Source organism: Maylandia zebra, linkage group LG7 (genome assembly GCF_041146795.1).
Source record: "Maylandia zebra isolate NMK-2024a linkage group LG7, Mzebra_GT3a, whole genome shotgun sequence".
Taxonomy (NCBI): domain Eukaryota; kingdom Metazoa; phylum Chordata; class Actinopteri; order Cichliformes; family Cichlidae; genus Maylandia; species Maylandia zebra.
In genome coordinates, this window is record NC_135173.1 from 56,549,182 (window position 1) to 56,572,955 (window position 23,774).

Genomic DNA, 23,774 nt, shown 5'->3' on the forward strand with positions numbered 1-23,774 from the left:
AACTTTGGTTTTCCACGTCATGACATATTCCTCTTGTGAAGGCAGGGGCCCTATGTTTGAATGTGTGTGTGTGTGTGTGTGTGTGTGTGTGTGTGCGTGCGTGCGTGCGTGCGTGCGTGCGTGCGTGCGTACACACCATCAGATAAAGTGGCTCAGCTTTAATGTCACTTGTCAAGAGCAGTTGGCAGATAAATTTACAAAATATAGCTGCATGATACAGCTTATTTTTTGAGTTTGGTGGCAGCGCGAGTAGCTGTGATCTAAGTGACGAAGCCTGTGCTGCAAGGAAATCTGGCATACATACATGTTTGTGTGTGTAAAAAAGCATGTGAATGTAATTAATGATGTGTTCCTCCTCTTCATAGGGTAATAGGATTTCCCCACCCCGGGCGGTAAGGATAGAAAGGAGAAGGGGGGAACGGCTATGCACATATGTATGTGAGAGTGTGTTTGCTGCAGAGTTAGTGAATGGGAGCCCCATGTAGTGATGCCATAGAGGACTCTTCTCTGTGTGTGTGTGTGTGTGTGTGTGTGTGTGTGTGTGTGTGTGTGTGTGTGTGTGTGTGTGTGTGTGTGTGCATGTTTGTACGTGATAGGGGGAGGGGGGAACAAGCGAGTGATTTATAACAGCTACTTCAGGTCTCTCCTCTCTCCCACAGCAGCACTGCAAACACATCCATTACAAACGTACTGATGTTAATGGGATTGTTGCGTGTGTGTGTGTGTGTGTGTGTGTGTGTGTGTGTGTGTGTGTGTGTGTGTGTGCATTCTCATATATGTGTGTGCATGATCCAGAGGCTGCACAATTGTGAATGTGCACCTTAAAGAGAGAGTGTGTGTGTGTGTGTGTGTGTGTGTGTGTGTGTGTGTGTGTGTGTGTGTGTGTGTGTGAGAGAGAGAGAGAGAGAGAGAGAGAGAGAGAGCGAGAGAGAGAGAGAGAGAGAGAGAGAGAGAGAGAGAGAGAGAATGATAACCAGATGCTACTGGGTGAAAGGAAGGTGAAGGTTACCAGAGGTGTTTAGGCCTTGGTACAAGTTTCTGTGCATATGTGTGCCATTTGTGCTATTCTATTTGTGCATATACATGTTTGCAGGTGTATGCATATACACAGAGACCTGACTTGTTTTGGGCAACTACCAATACATTGCCAGAATTTTTCTCTCTCTCCTATGTGTGTGTGTGAGGGTCTAAAAGAGAGTGTGTATCTTGCTCTGCTGGAGAAGTTGGAGTGATAAAAACCTGAATTGAGGAAAATACTCCAGAGAGTAAACAAAGGGGGCAAGGAAGAAATAAATAAAGAGGATGTAGAGCTTTTTGGTAATGGACTGGTAGATGCTGAGGACCACATCCACCTCTGTGTGTGCGCAAGTGTGTGAGAAAGTGTGTTAACATATATAAGAATCTCACACACACACACACACACACACACACACACACACACACACACACACACACACACACACACACACACACAGTGTCTCCTGCCTGTCTCCTCTCACATTACCCTTTACATTAAAACCAGTCAGGGGGAAAATTACTGCAGACCTGGCCACCGTCTGTCCACCTGGCCCCACAGAGAGAGAGGAGAGGATAAAGAGGGGGATAAGGGGATGAGGAGGTTGGGGGGTGGGGGGAGGGGGGGGGGTTCAAGGGACCTGGAGAGGGACAAGGCTGCCAAGGGGCACTGGTCTGAAGTCAGTTTCATACAAGAAGGGGATTTCTGGTGTTGGGTTTGTGCCTGAGGGCTTTAGACAAATCTTGACTCCAGAGCCAGTTTTAAGGGGATGGAGAAAAGAATTTGATTTATGCTTTCTTCATCTTGCTGTTCATGGTGCAATTTAGTTTTTTGTCAGTCAATTTAACTCAAGTGTGTTATTGCAAGTTAAATGACTGCACTACAGTAACCAATATTTGTTTTATAATAGCAGGAACTCAAATCACTATTTGCAATGTGCAGGGTCTCAATAGCAAATCCACAGAGTATTGTCACCACAGTCACTGTAGTCTTTAACTGCTTTGTTTTTCCAGTTTATAGACTGTATATAAAAGATGGACATGACACACGCGATGTCATTCATTGGTTTGTGGACTACTAATTTGGATCCTCAAGTTCAAGATTTCAGCTACCAGCATCCCTTTCTTTCATTGTGTAGTTATTTATTTATTTATTTGTTTATTATTGCCAAAAGAGTTCATATTTAGATGAGACCAATAGATTGATTAGCAAGATGCATCAACACACAAACATTATACAGCGGTCCCTCGTTTATCGTGGGAGTTACGTTCTAAAAATAACCTGCAATAGGTGAAATCTGCGAAGTAGCCAACTTCATTTTTTACAATTATTATTGATGTTTTAAGACTGTAAAGCCCCTCACTACACACTTTATACACTTTTCTCAGACAGGCATGAACATTTTCACATTTTTCTCTCTTGTTTAAACACTCTCAAAGTTCAAGATCAAACCCTGTTTACAGGTCCAAAACACGGGAATAGAAAAGTTGCGAAAGAATTCAACATTAATGAATTAATAGTATGGAAGTAGAGGAAGCAAGAAGAATGAGTTGAGTAAAGTTTGACTTATCTGACTGTTTTGTTTTGCTTAATTAGCCTTATTATCCGAAAAATATGGTAACTTCTACCTTCCTTTAGCATGTCCAGAAGTCCAACTTTTTGTGCGATGGTTAGCATCTTCCTCCGCCTTTTGGGTGCTATCGCAGGCGGCTTTGACGGTGCAAAACATTTCGTCAACATTGTTGTGTTTGTTGGGGAGAAAACCTACAACCATACGGTCCAGCACTTCAGAGTTGCGCTGCTAGCGATTGAAGATTTATGTAAATTTGACAAGCTGAATGCATTCTGTACTGTACAGGAGACACGGCACGGAGGAGATTGATTGACAATGGTCTACAGCCGATCAGGACGCAGAACACAAAATGCTGTAAGAAAAAAACAAAGAAAAAAAAAAGCCTGTAAAATTGCACAAAAAAAAATATCTGGGAATCAGCAAGGCCGCGAAAGGTGAACCGCATTATAGTGAGGGACCACTGTAAAATAAAATAAAATGTTACTGTCACAGCACAAACTGTTAGTGCAGTTATTCACACAACAAGCCACATCATTTGTTAAGGAATTTAAAAACAATGAACAGCACCCATCCCTTCCTGGATTATACATTTTAGTGCTTCTGCAGCAAAGGTGGTAACAGCATGACCTGAAGAGGACAGTGAGTGGATGGGCCTGTGCAGGTCAAACTTTGGGAGGTACCCTCACGTCTCTTTGAAACTAAAAAAAGGTCATTTGCTAGCTTGGAGCTAGTTTGAAAGCATGACCCTACTTGAAAATTGCAACAAAAAATGTGTTGCGCACACAGTAAACTGTCCTAGTGTGTGGTGAGTTCACTGATCCACTTCTGCACAGCAAAGTGATTCGAGCCGACTGCCCCCCATCAATGCTGGCTGCTAGTCCATGTCATGTGCTGGCTGCTAGTCCATGTCATGTGATCTGCTGCCGACCATAGCGAAAGAGAGAGAAGGAGAGGCTGATCATTTTAATGCAGGACCTCATCGGTACTTGCACCCTTACTCCACTGCTGGAGTAAGGGTGCAAGTCATCATTAGCACTTCCCCTGCCAGTGGCGGACTCCCTCAGACATCGGTGCGTTGGTGGTTCTTTGTGTCCGGGGATGGGCGTCCAGGTACACACCGGCTCACTCCTTGGCGGCCGCTTATCGGGGCCTGGAGCCTGGGGCTCGCTCGGGCCACTTCGGAGGTGGGGTGCCCCTGGCCTCTCGGCCTGGGGCTCGGTCACTCAGGCACGGCTGGCTGCCGGCGGAGCTCACGGGCGTGTCACTGCAACCCCCCCTGGCTTCTGCTCCGTGGCTGCTGAGTGAGCCCTCATCTGGGACTCTCCTCAGCTCTTTCTGGGACAGTGGCGCGGCTGCCCCTCTGTTGGTCTTCCTTGGTCTCTTGTGTTCTGGGCGCCTCTGGATGTCTGGAGTTTTGATCTCCTCCATACCTGCTTCATGCCCTGGAGGACGGGGCTGTGCCCCCCCCCCCCCCCCCCCCCCACACCCTCTAGCAGATTATTACATGAAGGAACCTTTTAAAAAAACAAACAAACAAGCGCGTCCATGCTGACAGGTGTACACACGGGTGATCACACCCACAAACTACACCCTTTTTGGCTCCTACCTCAAAGCACACTGTGTTCTGTTGATCTTATGTGCTGCACAATAATGTTTAATATTTAGTATTTACTGTCATATTCCCATATATCATTGTGATGTTGTTTATTCTATTACTCTTGTTCTCTTCTGCTTGTTTTCTTTTTTCTTTCTCAGCAGGTGATCCAGGTGATTGATATATGCATTTTTTTTTTTTTTTACTGCTCATTCTGTTGGTTTTTGTCTTTTGCCCTTCTCCCCCGTCCCTCTTCTCAGCTGTTTCTCTTTCCCTCTTTCTTTCTCCCCTTCTTTCCCCCAGTCAAGTCTGTCCCGTATTCAGTAAGTGAAAATAAAATAAACAATAAAAGGTGAATCAAATGGACCATTACGGCAAGGCTGGGATGGTCAATTTGGTAAAGTAAATCCATTGGGCATCTTTCTTTGCCTTTAGACAACAATTCTGATGGCAAAAGAGCCAAACGGGACAGGCAAAAAAAACAAAAAAAACAAACAAAAAAAAAAACATTAGGAGTAATACATTTTAGCACTTACATGTTGACTATTTTTCAATACTACAAGTCGTTATGTGGTTTAGTCCCTGCTGCTAGCAGTAGGGGTGCAACGATACACAAAATTCACGGTTCGGTTCGGTTCAATACTTTGGTGTCACGGTTCGATATTTTTTCGATACAAAAAATGTTCATGCTTTTTTAATTTGCCATTTATTAAAATTATAAATATATATTTTAACGCAAAAGTACAGTTTTTAAATTTAATGTTGCTGAAACAACAAAGTAATAAAAAAATTAATCTATCTGATCGAGAAATCACTCATCTTTGGAAAAAAGAGTTTATTACAGAGAAATGGCTCTTTCCAAAATAAAAGCTATACTATACGCTTCTTCTGGGCTATATTCTCAGCAGCATTTTAGTATTTAGTATTTATTTATTTATTGTCATTGTCAAGAACAATGAAATTGCGTTTGGGGCTTCCATACAACCCAAAAAAAAGAAGAAAATAATAAATACCCCTTAAAACCCAAGTGTACATATTTAACCCAGTGTGACTCCAATGCAATAAGACAATCCTTAGCAATAATGTTCGTAGAAATTCAGACAAAGACCTGAGAAACATGACAAAATACAACAATGCAACCCATTCAATATTATTGTACTGTGAGATATGATATCAGATATGATAGTTATCTATTTAAGAAAGAGGGGGGGGGGGGCAGGAGGGGGAAGAGAATAAAGATATGATGCACCAATGCAGACCAGTTCATTGCTATTAAGAAGTTGGATATGGTTATTGTCCGTGAGAGGGGGGCAGAGAGTTCAGGAGCCTCACAGCCTGTGGATACAGGCTGTTGGCCAGTCTGGATGTTCTGGCCTGTATAGACCTGTACCTTCTCCCTGAGGGCAGCAGATGGAAAAGGTGGCGCGCAGGGTGATGTTGGTCCCGCAGGATACTGTGCACCCCTCCTCAGACAGCGAGTGGGGAAGATATTACTGATCTCTGGCAGACTTGTTCCAATAATTCTGCCAGCTTCTTTCACCACCCGCTGGAGTGCTTGCTGATCGGCCTTGGTGCAGCTGGGGAACCACACTAGAAATCCATACGTCAGAACGCTGCTGATGGCACAGTTGTAGAAGTTCAACATCAGAGATCTGGGAATGTGTGCGCTCCGCAGTCTCCTCAGGTAGTAGAGGCGCTGTTGGGCCTTCCGTACAACTGAGGTGATATGGTTGCCCCAGGACAGGTCCTCGGTCACAGTTACCCCCAAGAATTTAAAACTGCTCACCTTCTCCACCGCCTCACTGCCAATGAAGAGAGGCAGATGGTTGTTATGACCCCTCTTCCGGAAATCTACAATGATCTCCTTGGTCTTTTTGGTGTTTAAGACCAAGTTATTGTCGTGGCACCATGACTCTAGTTGTTGCACCTCTGTCCTATAGTTTGTCTCATCATTGTTGGATATAAGTCCGAGCACTGTAGTGTCATCTGCAAACTTAACAATGAGATTGGACGCGCAGGAGGAAATACAGTCATGGGTGAAGAGAGTGTATAGCAGAGGGCTCAGAACACACCCCTGAGGGGCACCGGTGTTGACCACAAGGGTGGAAGAGGTGTTCTTACCCACTCTGACACTCTGTCTACGGTTAGTGAGGAAGTCCACAATCCAGTTGCACAGAGAGGAGTTAAGTCCCAGTTGGTGGAGTTTGGGACGGAGTTTGTATGGCCGGATGGTATTAAAAGCCGAGCTGTAGTCTACAAAGAGGAGCCGTGCATAGGTGTTCCTGTGTTCCAAGTGCTTCAGTAATGTGTGCAGCACTGTGGCGATCGCATCCTCGGTTGACCGGTTCTCCCTGTATGCAAACTGGTGCGAGTCCAGGGATGGTGGAAAAGCAGCTCTGATGTGTTTAATGACCAGTCTCTCCAGGCATTTGGCGGGAATGGGGGTGAGTGCCACAGGTCTGAAATCGTTCAGACATGTGACATTTGACTGTTTTGGGATGGGAACGATGGTTGCTGCTTTGAAACAGGATGGTACCAGTGAACAGGACAACGAGGTGTTATATATAGGTCGGTTGAGGGGAGAGGGAACAGGACAGGGTCGGTGTTCTCCCTATCAAAACGGGCATAAAAGAGATTTAGATCCTTAGCCAGAGTAGAACTGTCGGCTGAGGGTGATGGTGTTCTTCTTTTGTAGTCCGTGATAGCCCTGATGCCCTCCCAGACCTGCCTTGGGTTTGTGTTGTTCTCAAACCTGGCCTCGATACGCCTCCTGTGCTGCTGCTTGGCAGTCTTGATGCCTCTTCTCAGGTTGGCCCTGGCAGCACTGTATGCCTCCTGGTCCCCGGATTTGAAAGCGTTGTTCCTTGTTCGAATAAGTTGTTGAACTCCGTGTGTCATCCAGGGTGGATTATTAGGGAACACACGGAATCGTTTCCAAGTTGTTACATTGTCCACACAGAAACAGATGTAGTCCAAGACAGTGGAGGTGTAACTGTCCAATGCGACACAAGCATATTAAACATATCAGGTCCCCATAAGGAGAATCATGTGCTAACGGTCTAAATGACTCGGGTAAAGTTTGTAGCATGCGTGCTTGTTGTTTTTGTCTGCGTCCACTTGTCTTTGCACTAGGATGATGTCGGCGTAAATGTGCAGTCATATTCGTTGTGTTCCCACTAGTGCTGTCAGCGTTAATCTGAAATGACATTAACGCCACACGGCAAATCTCCGTTAACGAGCTACCGCGGATCACCCCGTGCGAGGGGCTGGACGGCGTCAACACGTTAACGAGCTAACTACGCTAACGCAGTAGTTTCCACCCATGTAATTGAGCATTGCGTGGCACATCCAACATACTGTTTTACTTTAGTCCATGACGTGCTTACCTTCAGGGTCATACTTCACATGAAGACCAAAATAGTTCCAAAGGCCAGATCTGAATGAGGGTGGGGGAGGTTCAATTTGCCATGTTGCAACGTGCTTAGCTTCTGTCTTGCTAGCTTGCGCTGCCCTTAGTGGATCTGCGCTCGACAGTGCAGCCTAGGCGGAGTAGTCGAATGCAGATCCACTGAGCTCTCAACACGGACAGCATCGTCAGAAGAAAAGTTGATAAAATAAATTAAAATTTTGTATTGTTCGATGCATATGCGTACCGAACCGAAAACACTGTATCGAACAGTTCAATATCGATACGAGTATCGTTGCACCCCTAGCTAGCAGTGAACAACCCCTCACAAACCCACTGGAACAGCAGATATCAGAGAGAGTCAAGTTACGAACTAGCTGGTTATTGAGCATTTAGCAAACAGAGAGCCAGACATTCCACCCATGAGTGGAGGCGAAGAGCAAAAATAGTATTGAAGGACAGACAATATTCAGCTTAATCAAAATTAACCATTAAACATGACCCCAGATTAAGGATAATGTCACTTTGCCTCTGCCGCTGGTAGCTACCAGTATGGAAAAGAAATAGTAAAAACTTACAAAAGACTTGCATAAGATGTGGCCTACTTCATTTACTCATGAAAGTGGCCACTTTCTCATTACTTTCATATATTGTTTTAGTAAGTATCCAAAACATACAAGTTTCATTTATATAACTTTTCAAGGGATCTTATATCTATTTTCACTCTTGTATGCTTTTCATACAAGTTTCACACAAGACAGATACAAACTTTATAAGATTTATATATATCGTTTCCATATGGGTAAGATATTCATCACGGCAATTTTTGTAAGCTAATCAAATGCTAATGTTGTGTTTCGAACCTCATAGTTGAAAAAGTAAATAAATGTGCATTTAATCCACACACGATAAACACAATTGGTAAAACAAGTAGTCAAAGTGCTCGCCACTGCATTGCAGTGAATTCTTGCATGTGTTGAGGCTGGCAACCACCCTAAAATTGCATTTATCCATAAGTGTCTTCAGCAGTATCAGTAACATCAAAAGTGTTACAACTGATTAATTTTTTATAAAATGTCCTAACAAAGATATATGTGTTATAGCTGATTGGGATCAAGCTAATATGAACTGCTTTGTATTTTATTGGGCTGTTAGTTTTACTGTAATGCATAATTTTAACAAGCTAATCATTTTTCTTATTGTAATCATTATCAGCACAGTAAATGCTAAACAGGTGTAGCTGAGTTAAGAGTGCGATATTGTTCTCTCAAACTTAATGAGTAGCTAAAGCAAATTATGGCTGCTTTGAAATCATGCTAGTACTACTTTGCTTTACAGCAAATTAAAGAAAAGATGTGTGACGACACTAAACAAGAAACCAGATCTTCAAGTTATAAGAGAAGGTTTTATTACCAGTGCTATTTACATAGAAATAATACAGCCTTGCCCCAATTCCCCCCCATAAATCTACACACACACACACACACACACACACACACACACACACACACACACACACACACACACACACACACACACACACACGAACAAGCATACACACTCGCAAGCGTTCAGAAAGACACAGACAAGCTCCCACTCAGTCCTGTATCCAAGAATATCTCCATACAACAGAAAAAGAGACACATTCTTCCTACATCTGAAACAATGTTGAAAGGAAATACAGACGATCTGAAAACAAAATTTCAAGTAGAGCTAACTCATTGCAGAAAAAAACAGCATTCCTCGTGTTAGATGTGGTCTGTTTGAGACATTTTGTGTAGAGATGAGATTGAGCTGAGAGAGTAAAGAATGACATGGAGTTGAAATTAGGAATTGAGAGACAAAAAATAATCATTCTTTCTTTTAATATGTTTTCACAAAGGCGGACTTTTCAAATAGCAGCTGTGGTGACACTTGGCCCTGATCGGTCTGAAATAAAATGCAGAGAATTTGTCCTTTGAAGCACAAAGATGTTCACACACACAGTGATAGACACAAACACACACACACAACCCGAGTCTGCCGCTTTTGAGCTTATTTTAATTCTCTGTGCCTTAAAAATGTGGCCACTAGATGGCAATGAGTGCTTCGGAGCAGACAGCGGTAATGTCACAGATGTTGTCTGCCCCCTCTTTTGTTTTCTCTCTTTAGAGGAAGGAGACCTCAGCTGTTGAAGGACATTCTCCATTATGGGTTCAATGTTCTTTTGAAAATCAATTCCATTAAAACATGTTTTTTAAAAGGGACAGTAACAAAAGGAAGGTCAGGTGAAGCAGTGTGCAGAGCAGAACTATCAGGGCCGCTTCGATGGGTGTGAGATTTGTCCGTGTGTGTGTATGTGTGTGTGTGTGGGTACAAGTGTCTGTATAATTGTGTCCGTGTTTTGAATAATGGTATAGACATCCTTCTTTTGAGCTATGATCAAGAACGCTTTGTGTGCATTAAGGGACTTATAGCTGAGACGTGGGCTAGAGAATGTCAGTGCCGTGCTGGAGGTGTCAGCGTGTCTATCAAGTGGCAGCTTTTGATTTGACATGTTGGCGAATGTTTAAAATAAGCTGCCTCGATTGAAACAGGCGTAGATGAACATTAAAGCATGTATCAAAACCGGCTCCTTTGTTATGCTGAGCGTGAAGTGGCATTGAAGAGCAACAGAATGGAAACTAATACTGCTTTGAAGCAATGTCTTAAAGAAGGTGGTGAGAAACTAAGAGAACTAAACATGTCCCCTTTGGCATTTCTCCCTATTAGATGATACCGTCGTTAACGTCAAGGGGAAGGCGAGAAGCATTTTTGCTGGGTGGAATCGCATTTTTTTTTCTTTTTAAATATATATATTTCAAGTCCAGTAATCCAGGAAGGGATATGCTTTGGAGTGTCTACTGGGCAGCAAATATTACGTTCTCCTACAAGCTATCCCATTCTTGATTCTGTCCATCAGTTCATCAGTTGTGAAAATCAGTCCATAAAAATCTGAGCTGTAATTTTCACCCCACAATGGGTTTTTTTTTGTTTGTTTTGTTTGTTTTTTTAATTCATCTCCTGAATTAACTAGGCTGACATTCAGCCTAGGCAATGGTCCCTGTGTTTTTGTCCTTTACCAAGCGGTGGTTTCTCCCATCTCCTGGCCTTGGTGGGACATTGGAGCGCTGTAACTGGAATTACTGGCCAAGGAGAAAGGAGGACTGGGCCCACCCCCGAATGCCTCCCCCGGGACAGGCTGAAGTGAGTTTGGTAAGCCCGGCTCTGGACTGGGAGTTTCCGCATGGGAGATCATGTCCGTGAACCTTTGGTCATCTGACGGGTGGTGGCCTGAACCCTCCATCGCTCCGGGACCAGAGCCCAGGATGTAGGGGGAGTCAGCTGGAGATTGAGCCTGTGATGATGGAGGGCCATGGGGAAAGAAGTCGTAGTTGCTCCCTGGTCCATAATAGTCACCTTGGTATTCTGTGGTGTAAGAAGAGAACACATGTGGTTAGACTTTCTATCAGATACATAAAACACTTACAGTTCCCCCAAGCAGTCTACATTTATACACACGGCTCCACCCCTACCTAAGTGGTGAAATTGATCATGTCCAATTCCCAACCAACCGGTCTCCAACAGCCTCATTTGAGTGTATAAACAACTCCACACCTCTCCACCTCAGTTCTCTCGCCTCTTACACAGTGCATTCATCTCCCTCTCCCTCATTCAGCTCGCAGCCATGCGTGTACCTCGATGGATTCCCCTACAGAAACTTCTGGATTTGGATGAGAAATTCCAAAATGAGATTCCAGCTTCCCTGCAGCCCTGCCATGTCCTGTCGGCTGCTTCTCTCTGTCAGGTCTGATGACAAACACCAGCGCTGTCGCTTGCTTCTACATTACTGGGTTGTGGTTATTTGCTGAACTACGGGTGGTTTCTCTACTTTAGTGTTGATCACTCAGCAAAGAATTATTTGATGGCTATTTTTATTATTATTCAACCAGTCCAAAAGAAAGGTCAACACCAGATGTCCCACACAGTTTGACATCTTTTTATTCATTTCATCTGACCAACACTTCACGACACAAAATCAATTTTGAAAAAGTAAAAAATAAAAAAGCAAAATTAGCAAGAACAGCTCAGATGTTAAAAGTTAGAAAAGGAGAATGGCATTAAAATGTCGTTAGAAATCTTTTTTCATGCTATTTCTCCTTTTTATTTATACCTCTCTCCACTGTTTTGTCCACTACATCGTGCTTTCAGCATCGTGTCAGCGTGACTCCATCTTGCCATGTTCCCACTGTGTTTGTATCCAGTGTCACGATAGCTAAGCCCCGATGACAACCATGATATTTAAAGGTTTATTATCAATGTTATGTTAATATTGTATTAGATTAGTATCATAAATAACTGTATAACTGCTCATTCTGTATGTTTTTGTACACATTTATTTCCCAAATCTCTCGCCACAACCTTGAATTTGCTTTTGGACTTCAACCCTCATGCAACCAAACTACCTAATTATGAAAATGACCGAGTGAGGTCATTCAGCATACCTGTACTCTTTCATTTATTTGACATTCTCAGAATTTCTAATGTAAATAATTATGGGTTTCAGTCATTTTTATGAATTAACAGCATTAACCCATTCATCTCCATCAGCACTTTGGGCATTGAGTATTCGCCTTAATGCTTCTGCAGTAGTTAATCTTTCTACTCTAGCTCTGTTAGCCAGGAATCCATAATTAACAGAAAAAATATATTATTAAAAAATATTTTATACATAAACTACAACAAGTTGTAAATAGATCAACAATATGTGGTGGGAAAGATTTCAGTCATGACCCTATTCAGCCACTTGAAGGCTAATTAATTCCCAATAAATAAAATACAACAAACAGCAAAGTTATAGATTAGCTTATGGTTACAAGTGAATTTTTCATTACTGTGATAATCATGAAATGAAAGCAGGTCATTGTGACTTTTTGGACCGTTAGTCACATTATTAAAAAAAGCCAAATATTTTGTCATCAATAGAATTAATCTTTTGATTGCACAGATTTTTGTGCAACATGTTGTTACACCTATAAGAGTAGATTTACTCTTATAGTGCAGAAAGTGCAAACTAGATGCATCATACAGAATGGCTAAAAATATATCTGTTGCAGAACCTTCATGTTTAAAATGCTTCCTCTATAACACTCTGAGCCAGGTCGTGGTTCGTCTTGCCGAAAATGTCTGCACCTTCTCCTGGCGTTCACTTCAAAGCGAACAAAGAGCAAACAACTGACACATTAATAACAGATTTTGTTGCTTTCAAAGATGTTCTTCATTGCATACTTGGATAAATAAATATTTCCTGGTTAACCTATGACACTGACTGGCATGCTTATGCCTCTTAGAGGTTTCAGACATCTCTTTGTTTCCTCGCTCGTACTTCTACAGCACAATTTTGTTTCTGGTTCCCATAGTAGAAGAAGAGTTTTGAGTGTCAAAAATAAACAGTGACATCCCCAAAGACTATCCCTGTTGACTGCATAATTAAAACAACTTTCTAAGGGATTATCATCGCTTATAAGATGGTCTTTTGATCCAGAGTACCTGGAAATCTGCCAGTCGAAACACAAAATATGACCTTCTGGTCTCGGCTACAAATGAGAAACCTATACTAAATTTAAACATATCAAATAATGTAGCAGATATGAAGCCGGCAACCATTTACTGAATCAACCCTGCAAACTCCCTGTAACTTCTTTGCATGTAGTGTGTATGGTGCATTTAGTGTTTTAAACTGGCAACAACTATGGTCTTTAAGATGAACACTCGTCTTGCCAAGGCTATTATTAAGGGCAGCCCATGCTACTCTTGAGGTTGTCTCATAGATGTAATGCAATCACCAAAGGGCAGTTCCACTCAGCTTAGCTTAGCACAAAGACTTCTTTTGACCAGCTCAGCACAAACAGTGGAAAAGAAAATGCTAGCTCTGACTGAAGGAAACAAATCCACCCATAAGAATTCACATTAAACTGTGATTGCACGTAGTCATGCAATATAATAGCTTAATTCTACATGCAGAATCGCAACAGTAGTATATTGTCAGTATTTTAGAGACCACCCAAAATGTTGCAAATCGTGTTTTCAGGGGAGCTCATATCCTATATACAGCAATCGACCTGAAAAAGGGTTTGTATTTGTACTTTTTGAGATTTAATGTTGCAGACAGGAAGATTTAATCTAATAACTAAGACAGACTATAGCTGTTCCCAAGGTTGTATATTGAGCTTTAAGCTAACCTGTTCCTTACATACAAGAAACTTAAATTATATGAATATGTGCCCCTATTATTAGAAAAAACAAAATGAATCGATCTTAAATCAACACAGCTATGCTTTCAAACAGGCACTGCAATTATTCTTCCACTACAGCCAGCACAGTGGACTCAGATGACAAGTAGCCACAGGCAGTGCTTGCACTGCAAAAAGTCTGGAAGGTGATTTTTAAAATGATTAAATATTAAGTGATTTTCTATTTCGTGTGTTGTTCATCATAAGCAATGACCAAAACAGTTTAGAAAGAATTGATTGGCTTAACAAATAGCCTGTTACTTTATACACTCTTTGCATCTACTAATCAACAATTACTACAAACCTTCAACTGCCTCCTGTTTCTCATTCCAAACTCCCAGAGTTGCATTAAATCTATTCGGTTTCAGCACCGCCGTGAACCGAGATCGATGACAGGTTTTATCCCCGTGCCCCAGATGCTACACTAACATTTCTCCACTCCTACCATATGTTCTTCTCGCTGCTATTTCAGTCGAAACGGGGAGGCTCGAGAACTAACAGGTTATACCTCAAGAAACATTCGGCCTAATTGTAAAATCTGCATTTATTTGTCGTAGTGTGTAATTTTGTTTTATTTATTTGTTATAAATTATCAGGAGGTATAATCAAAGGTTTTGCAAACAAGCTAATTGTTAGATTTCCCAAACAGGCTCCTGCTAGTTCAGCTGACCTTGGGGATAAGCAAAAAGCTTGTCTTGTGGTGTGTTCATGTGTGTGCGGATGAAAGAGAGAGAGAGAGACCAGGGTAGGTGCTGAGGGGAGTGTCAGCTCTGCAAACTATAATTACACTCATACATGCAGATGCATCATACCACACACACAGGCATCGCTCGCTCTGAACAGCAGCAGAGGAACACGAGGAGGCAGCGAGCTTAGATAAAGGCAAGCAGGCTGGCCTGCGCTGCCGTGGGACAAAAGGGTGTGAAAAGCAGAGTGCAAAGAAAGCGAGAGACATGAGAGCGAGGGATGGAGGTTTTTTGTCCTCTCTTTTCCCCTCCCACTCCCTGTGTTGCAGCCTTGATGGCTCCGGTTTATTGTATCCTCAATGCCAGGGCCCTTCAGGTAGAGGTGCAGGAGGTGCTGTATGGAAACAGCAGCTCACAGACTGTCCATCAAAAACAAACTGCTGATATGCATGACAGGTGCATCAGCTTTATTCCTGCAGTACAGTGTGGGGCGGCTGTTGCGTTAGCGCTGTATTGTTATCTCGCTCTTTTGTCTTGAGATTATTTTCTTTTGAAGCAAAGGGTCTTTTTTCTCTTTATTTTTTTATGACCTTTAAAAAGCAATGTTTTTTTGACAATCTCTACACCAACTGGAGAATCTATTTCAGCAACAAACCAACTCCTTTTTTTAATGAAACCTTTGGACTATAAGTGCAAATGCATGCCTTGTTTTCCCCTTGTGGCAGCAGAAATATTTCATCAGGGTGTTGTTCGTTGTAGTTATTTGCATTAGAATGGTCAGTATATTAGTGCACTAATAAGTCTAGCTTATCTTATATAGCAATAGCTAAATATATTCCTGTATGGAGGTATGTGTCTGGCTTTGGTTAAAATGAATGCATCTCTCTTTAAAATGAATAAATCTTCTATTCATTTTTACGTCCTTATCGAACTCACCCTTTCTTTCTTTGAACAAGTATTCTTCTCTCACAGCTGTGTTTTTAAGACGGAAGCTAGCTACTTTTCAGAAAGTGAATGACACTCACAAGTTGTGATCTTGGAAAGGGTTATTAGGTGCAACTTCATGCTGAATAAAAGTTAAGAGAGACAAGAAGGGAGACGTGTTTCTATTGCTGAATGGCACAGAAATCAATTCTCACAAATATAGTGGAGCCATTACAGGTGCCATTTTTGAAGTTCACCATTCTGAAAGGCCAAAATAAAAAAATAAAAAAATAAAAAAATCACACTTCAGTCATGCCACCCATGCTGCAAGCTTTGTTTGCAAAGTGTCCCACTGGAACATATGTGCTCCTATCTAGCATTTTCTCTCCTAGCTATGTAACAAATGTGACAGTTCAACAGGATTGAAACTTTATTTACATTCCTCTGGGCGCGCTGAGATAACCAGACTACAGAGCTGTGCTCGGAACAGTTAACAGTTAAAAGCTTCTTAGCTGGTTATTGTGTACCACACAAACTGAGTGCAGCGTGCACGAGATTAGACTTAGACTCAAGTCCTGATCATTTCATCTCTGAACAAAAGATGAGTGGATTCAAGAAAGTAATGTGAAAGCAAATGATCCAATAAAGTACACTGGGGCTCCACCTGTATTCTAATATATAGCAGATTTATGTGATATACTTGCAATGTGAAAAACATCCTCCAGGCACCTGCTTTCCTCAGAACTGCAGTTTGCTTACACAATATCACCTTTTTTTGAGTGTGAAACCAGGGATACAGATTATATTTGCTATTGCACTTGCTCCATATTGCGCATTAATATTGCAAGAGGTAAAGAACCTGCAGGTGTGGTATCTGAGTGTATTTAAAGACACAGCAAGAAGTGTGCACTAAATTTGTGCTAGCACTGCATCTGTTGTCACAGCGTTCATTTCTTACCTCCATAGTAACCGTAGGCTCCAGGTCCTAAGATGTCTGGGTCTTCCAGCCTGCCTCCCAGCGGCCTCATCCTCCTCGGGCCCCTGAAGAAGGCATGCCGTCGGGCGCCCAGAGCACTCAGCTGCTTCATTCTCCGTTCTTTGGATCTTCTGTTCTGGAACCAGACCTGAAACAAACCAGGGTCTGAGTTATCAGCCGATCTCATCTTTTTTCTTTCTTTTTTTTTCTTTTCTTTTTTTTTTTTTTTACAAATTTGTAGTTTATTGTCATCCTTTTTCAAATCACCATTCACTCAAACTGTAGTAAACCTTGCAGAGCTTGTAAAAACGCACAAATGATGTCGATGTGAGAGTAACACTGGGGTGTGATCAAAAACAAAACAAAACAAAAATCTGTGAACCACAATTGAAAAGCTAAAACAATTACATATGGACCAACTAATCGTTTTAAGGGTTTTTCTTACTGTTAATGCTCAATGTTGCAAAGTTTGCACCACTTTCAAATTTCACAATTAAATTCAAATGAATTGATTCCTTTAAAGAGCTTTTATTCAGAAGCTGCAAACTATTTCCCAGAAATGACACAACGTACTTGCCTCCCAATTATCTGGCACCTCTGCACCCATTTTGAACTGTATTTACTGTACCACAATTAGCTGTGGCCTGTTTTCATTTGTATTAATTGAGGTGTAAATGCTTGAAATTCAGCTTCAAAAATGACTTGATGGGTTCTATGGGTTTTTAAAGTATAAAAACCCATAAAAATGCCATTAACAGAAAAAGTCAAAGAACTCAATCTCATATGAACATTCTGCAGTGCGACACAAGAATTACATAGGTATAATCAAATCGTTGTTTGCACATAATGAATCGGGAGGCGTTTTGTGCTACAGTGTTAGAGTTCATGTCAAAAAAGCACAAAAGGATCAAAATGAAAAATTAGGAAAGCCAGCGATGACTGAATAATAACAAGAAAGGAACAATTTCTGCTCCATTTTTCCAGTGATGATGGCAGTTTCCTGTTGCAAATTTCAGATGAATAGCAAAGTAATATCAACGGCCCCAAATACAAAGCCATATGAAGTTAAACCACTGAGATTAAATAAACTGTCTTTCAAAGACAAACAAAGGAGGGTTTCAAAATTGCAAAACGGTGCATCATATGGAAGAATGTCTTTGAATTATAAGCACATAACACATCTCGTTTCGCCTTTGCTTCACTGCTGCATAATGATCTATGTTCACACCAGCTAGGCTATGCCAGAGGGAGAATCCCACTGTGCTACAGATTAACAAAAACACACTCACAAAAAAAAAGAAAAACACACACACACACACACACATATCCCCTTCCACACATACACCTAAAACTACTTAGGCTCTGCACTCTGTGCTCCAGCGGCAAACGCAACACCTGCTTATTGAGAACAATCATCTAACTGTAGGGTACATTTTTATGGAAATGCTCTCGCTTCCCTTGAGAGAGCGTTGCTTAGGGATTACATACGCATGCTGGAGAAGCAGCGTGGCTCACAGGGCTCCCTGCGTTGAGAGCAATGGTATTTAACACACACTGAACAGGGAGGAAGATGACGAAACGCAGCCTCCATTTTGGCTCCGAGCAACACACACAGGCGGAGGGTGCAGAGGTGGAATGGGGAGGTGGGGGGGTGGGGGGGGGGGGGGGGCTTATCGCAGCCCAGACTGACTGACTGATATATCGACTGGTTTGCTGGTTCATTGAATGATTGATTGATTCATTGAGCGATTGAGCTCTGTTGCTGCACACTCGCACATGCTGGCTGCAGTTTATGATATAGATGAAGCGGTGGAGAGGCACGGGCTGTAAGTGAGTAAGAGCGGAGAGGTGGGAAAGGGGAGGGTGGTATGTAAATCTGTGAAATCAGCGATAATTACAGTGAGTGCACAAAAAGCCACATCACAGTTGGCAGAGATGGTGCTAATCATCCTAACACAGTCTGCACCCAGGCATCAAGCATGTGTGCTTGCATGTGTGTCTGTGTGTGTGTTTTGAGGATGGCAGAGAGGTCCAAAAACAGTGTATGCTTGTGTTGTATTGCACAACATGTTTGTATGTGGGTTTCCTCTTACCTTTGGCAAAAACAAAGCTAACCTTTCACTAATTTCATGGCTGTGCATCACATGTTATTGCTGAAACAAACACAGTCTGCACCCCAAAAAAGGAAATTCTTTTACAAATAATGTATTTCTCATGCATCAATAAAATGTATTAGTGTAAGTTCAAAGTGTGCTTTGATGTTTTTATGCTGAAATTACAAGCAAGTAGGAGACTCTTTTTTATAGAAAAAATAAAGTGTGATTTATGATTTTGAATGCAGTAATTTAAAAAAAACAACTTGCGTTTAAATAAAAGTATCAAATGTTGTAACCATATTTCTATAAAAGTCAATCATAAATAAATAATAAAATAAGTAAGTGTGAACATTAAAAACAATGCTTTTCTGCATATTGTGAATCTACTGTTAATGCAAACATGAAACTCTCATTTTAGGCACCATGCTGCCTGCAGTTCCATATGTTGGACTGTTTTTTGGGGGGTTTTACAAGCTAGGAAAAAAAATGCTACAGTACAAAATAAAATCAACCAAATCCATATATTTCATGAAATACTTCCACAACACAAAAATAAAGCCAAAATAAACAAACAAGGAAGACAGTTTACATACAGCAGGTGGTGGGGTTCGTTTAAATGTGGCATATATTCATCTAATAGTCCGCATCGTGTTTTGGCATTTCACTAATAGATGATGAGGCTTTCAATTAAATGTCTGCACATTTCAGTAAAATTAAAAAGTAATTCCTTTGATTTATAATGTGTCATCTGTCTCTAATCTGTCCGTGTCGCCGCAGATCCCTCCCTCATCTGAATCGAAGAAAAAAAAGTTCCAGCGATCCACAAACAACACAGCTGATCTTACCTGGATGACGCGCATGTTCAGCCCTGTTTCCTGTGCCAGCTGTTCTCGAATGTGCCGGGTCGGTTTCGGCGTGGCAACAAAAGCAGCCTTTAACGTTTCCAGCTGCTTGGCCTTGATGGTGGTCCGGGGCCCCCGCCTTTTGGCCCCAGAGTTCTGCTCCTCGTTCTCAATATTGTTCGTTTCCTTATCTGAGGACGTTGAATTGTCCGTCTCTTTTATGTCGTCCTGTATTGGGTCCTGCAGATCCGGCGATAAACTCCTATCTGTGCACGACGACACTGGGGGACGGGGCGGATGGGTGGGGGGACAAACAAGAAGGAAGGTCAGGTCACGATCCGAAATGTCAAGGTGGGGGGTGGCGGGGTGCGGTGGGTGGTGGTGGGGGGCTGTTTTAATCAGCCTTGGAGATGCACACAAGCGTTGCTGACTATTACGCATCCGAAACTTGACCTAATGGTAAATGAAATGCGTTTTTACGCCCCTCGGTGAATTTTTGTCTCCCAGTTTCTGTTTTCCCTTCTTTCTTTATTTGTATATTTATTTTTCTTAAATAATATCTGAAGTATCAAACAAAACGCAAAAAACAAATGCGCAAAATAATACCAAAAAAAAAATAAAAATCCACAGTTGCTAACATCTCCAATTTACGCACACAAAAAAAGATGACATACGGGCATGCAGCCATATTACATTTGCGAGCAAATGAAGAGATTTATATTGGAGATCAAAACAAAGGGTTTATGAAAAAGGGACGCGTGACACCTTTAGTAAATAGGGTGTGGAGTGGAGTTGCTGCCCTCCTGAGCTTTTTATAAGGATAAATAGAGTGGAATGAGGAGCAGCACACACGGCCAGACCAACAGACTCATCCCCAGTGGACCCTGACGTATAATAACAGAAAGCTATTGTTCTTTGGAGGTAAATATTGAAAGTATTCATCTCATAAGGTTACTGTGAGATGCTCTCCGCGGAATGCTGCAAAAGCTCAGCATCAACTTATATTTAAAGCCGCCACTTCTGCTTTTCTTTTGTCTATTAAAATGCTGATTGCCAATTTATTCATCCGATTTCTTTCTTTCTTTCTTTCTTTCTTTCTTTCTTTCTTTCTTTCTTTCTTTCTTTCTTTCTTTCTTTTTAAATCGGTTCCACGGTTATTAAAATAAACAACGCCCTCAGCAGCCCTCTTATTGTTATCATTGCTTATTGTTGAATGGGAGACAAAAACGCAGCGCAGGCCTGGTGTCGCTTCGCTTACCTGAGTTCAAGTTGACTTCCTTTATGGCCCCGGAGCTCAGATAATCATCTTTGCACACAAACTTGTTCTCGTCTATCACATAGAGTTCTTCTCCCGTGGACAGCTGTTTGTTACACACCATGCAGGTGAAGCAGTTTAGGTGAAACACTTTGCTTCGAGCTTTGCGGACCAAGTCGTTCGGCGAGATTCCCTGCAGACAGCCAGCGCATTTAGTGCCAAATCGCCTGCACGGAAAACGAAAAATGAAGGTGAGATTGAGATTTTTTTTTTTATGACGGCAGCGCGTAAAGGGGTCTGTTAGAAATTACCCACATCCATCATATAATCATTAATACTAAAAAGAAGCTGGTATTAAAATAATATTAATTTAGAAGGAATAAACAGGTTTAACGCCTTTAGTTTAGCAAGTGATATAAATGTCACTAACACATAATAATAATAATAATAATAATAATAATAATAATAATAATAATAATAATAATAATAATAATAATCCACTGTAACGTTTTTAGTAAATAAAACGTAACAGGTAATTACTCAACCAGAGCACCTCTCTCTATGAGAGTGTTGATAACATAGCCATTAAAATCATTTAGAAAAAGACTTTAGAGAAAGTTTTTTTTTTTAAAAAACCTTCCTAATTTTGATTGAGGTGCTCTGACAATAACCCCACGCAAAACGTATTAGTGACAATCAACACATTGTACTCGTGGATATATTATAGGATTAGGCAGAGTAGGAGCATCTTAGCGTGCAAATCTTCTCTTAATCCATATTCACCCGCGCTTAAATAGCACTGGGTGGGAAGACTCATCGATTTGATACACAAATAGCCCAAAAATAAATTCACTAAAATTCCCCCTCCTCATTTGCCGGGGTGAGTCCGTTTTTTCCCCTTTCTCTCTTTTTAATTACTCTCAAAAGAAGTGCGATAAAGCACATTTGACTGAGTGACGCTTACAGTATTTCTCGCCTGCCCAGATGTCTTTACTGATGGAAAGAGTTTGAACAGATGCTTAAGGCTCACTTTGGGCCTGCTGTAGCTGGATTTTAAGTCCGCCTGTCGGGGGCTGGTTAAGCCTTTGGGTGACTGCAGACACCCTTGTTGTGGAGCATTGTTTTAACACTGTGCTTGCCTTTCCATTCACTTACAATGGTATCGCATCACTATCCGCTTTTCACATGCGTGACCAAGCCTCCCCCAGCGAAAGGGCACAACTCTACTTACACAACAAATGGACACATTAGGGTGATTACTGTTTCGCCTAGCTAATGGCTGGCCATTTAAATCCACCGCTTGATGGGACCTGTGGTAATATGACGGCCAAGGCCGCGCGAGGCCAATAATAGCCCCGTCCCAACAAAGGCTGATGTGTCTTACATGTCATTAGACAATTTGGGAGAAAATAACTGACACATACAAATGAAAATGATGCTAAGAGAGTGACAAACAAGGGCTTCACTTATCACTCAATTATCTGGAACACTTTTTGGAAATTGTGAACCGGTTAATAGCCTAATGGGTGTTTGAAATAAAAGTGTTGTCTGGAGCTGGAAATAGATTTTTTTTAAAGAAAAGAAAAAAAATAAGCACAGAATACACGAGGATACAGAATCAATATATTTATATGTCCATTCTTTTATAATAGAGGCCCCTTTTGACGCCACACGGTTCATATCATTTCCTAAAAATGTCACCACACAGAGATAGGTAAAAATCATGCATTTTAAAAATTACGGATATTATTAACAAATAAGGGAAAATGTATACTTTTAAATTTATCTTAAATTCCTTTAACCATAAAAAAAAATCCAAGTACGGGTTAACGTGGCCTATGACCTGAGTCCAGCGCACCGAGCTCGACTTTATGTGCCAGGCTTTAATTTGTATTTTTCTTCATCCTGTTCTTCTATTATTATTTTTTTTTTATCAATCTTTAACCCCAAAATAATTTCCCTTATTGTAAAGGTGTTGACGAATGCTTGAATCAAAGCGTGATTTCTTTCTTTCTCTCTCTCTCCCTCTCTTTTTTTTTGAAGACCTCTTGATTCCAAATTCAGTTACCTGAAAAAGTCAATTTTGCAATAGAGCTTTCCGTCTCTGGAGAAGCACTTCTCGGTGAGGTTGCAGTTGCACTCACAGCACTGGACGCACTTGGCGTGCCAGGCTCTGTCCAGCACGTTGAGGAGGAACCGGTCCAAGATGGGCCGTTCGCACCCGGCACACTGGACCATCATATCGCCGGCCTGCAGGACGCCGAGTGCCGACCTACCCACGCGGACTGCGCTGCTCGGACTTGGGCACTCCGAGTTTACGCGGAACAACGTCTTGGCTCAGAGAGGTGTGCTGTCAGGCGAAAACTGGAGGGACCTGTCGTTCAAAGGCAGCGGAGTGACAATCCCCGAGAACTGCTGTAGTCCTGGTCCTGTTTGGTCGCTGTCCTGCTACTTGTCACAATCCACAAATCCAGAGGAGAAGAGGGGAGAAAAAATTCAGCTGCGCCAGCTGATGGACTGCGTAATGGCCAAACCAGACATGTTTTCTCGCCAATTCAATGTTAAAACATCATTTTTTAAACGTGTTTACTTCTAAATAATTTATCCCTTTTGCTCACGCTTTGTTTGGGGTCCAGTAATTTCCTTCAGGCTCACCTCACGTCGCCACTTGCACGTCCCTGTGCCTTGGTTATCACGAGGTTTTGCCAGCGCGACGCGCTTCCTGCGCTGAGATTGGATGACGCCCTTGTTAATTCCCGTGCCAGAAGAGCCAATCAGAGCGCAGTTGTTATGGTTACACGTTCATAGCTGTAGCCTCCGAGCGGACCCTGAGCAGAAAACACCTAGGCCGTGGATGCAGGGTGTTTGTAGTGGCGCTGATAGAGGCCAACAGGCATGAGGAAGTTTCACGGTGGGTCACGGAGACGGCACTGGCTTTAGAAGGGAATGCATCAGTTGCAGGTTAGACTATGAACGTCAGAACATTTTACTGGCGATGAACGTGAAAATGTCAGTGCATAGGTACAACGGGCACGCCTCTGAAATGAATCGGACTAGAAGTAGCTTGTTGGGAGAGGGAGTAGCCGAACAAGGCTG

At 42.0% G+C, this 23,774-nt stretch overlaps 1 protein-coding gene across 2 annotated transcripts; it reads right to left on the bottom strand.

Moving 5' to 3' along the window:
• Positions 1-9,039: 9,039 nt before the first annotated feature.
• Positions 9,040-23,488, bottom strand: lhx5 (LIM homeobox 5). 2 transcript variants are annotated; one of them, XM_076886739.1, is made up of 6 exons: positions 23,334-23,488; positions 22,747-23,126; positions 20,682-20,905; positions 19,427-19,704; positions 16,468-16,633; positions 9,040-11,035 (listed from the first exon to the last, which is right to left on the bottom strand). In XM_076886739.1, exons 2-6 carry the CDS (start codon positions 22,917-22,919, stop codon positions 10,686-10,688), a joined length of 1,191 nt encoding a protein of 396 aa, XP_076742854.1. In that variant the 5' UTR covers positions 22,920-23,126; positions 23,334-23,488; the 3' UTR covers positions 9,040-10,685. The 2 variants fall into 2 exon arrangements, with proteins under 2 accessions (XP_076742854.1, XP_004566939.1); XM_004566882.2 differs by having other exon boundaries at positions 22,747-23,488.
• Positions 23,489-23,774: the final 286 nt, after the last annotated feature.

What these genes read in the sequence shown, in the direction of transcription:
- lhx5 (XM_076886739.1), bottom strand. Translation starts at nt 22,919, where the DNA reads ATGATGGTCCAGTGTGCCGGGTGCGAACGGCCCATCTTGGACCGGTTC. An exon ending in GGAAGTCAACTTGAACTCAG is followed by an intron (nt 19,705 to 20,681) that starts GTAAGCGAAGCG and finishes CCCGTCCCCCAG; the next exon opens with TGTCGTCGTGCACAGATAGG. An exon ending in TGAACATGCGCGTCATCCAG is followed by an intron (nt 16,634 to 19,426) that starts GTAAGATCAGCT and finishes GGTTTGTTTCAG; the next exon opens with GTCTGGTTCCAGAACAGAAG.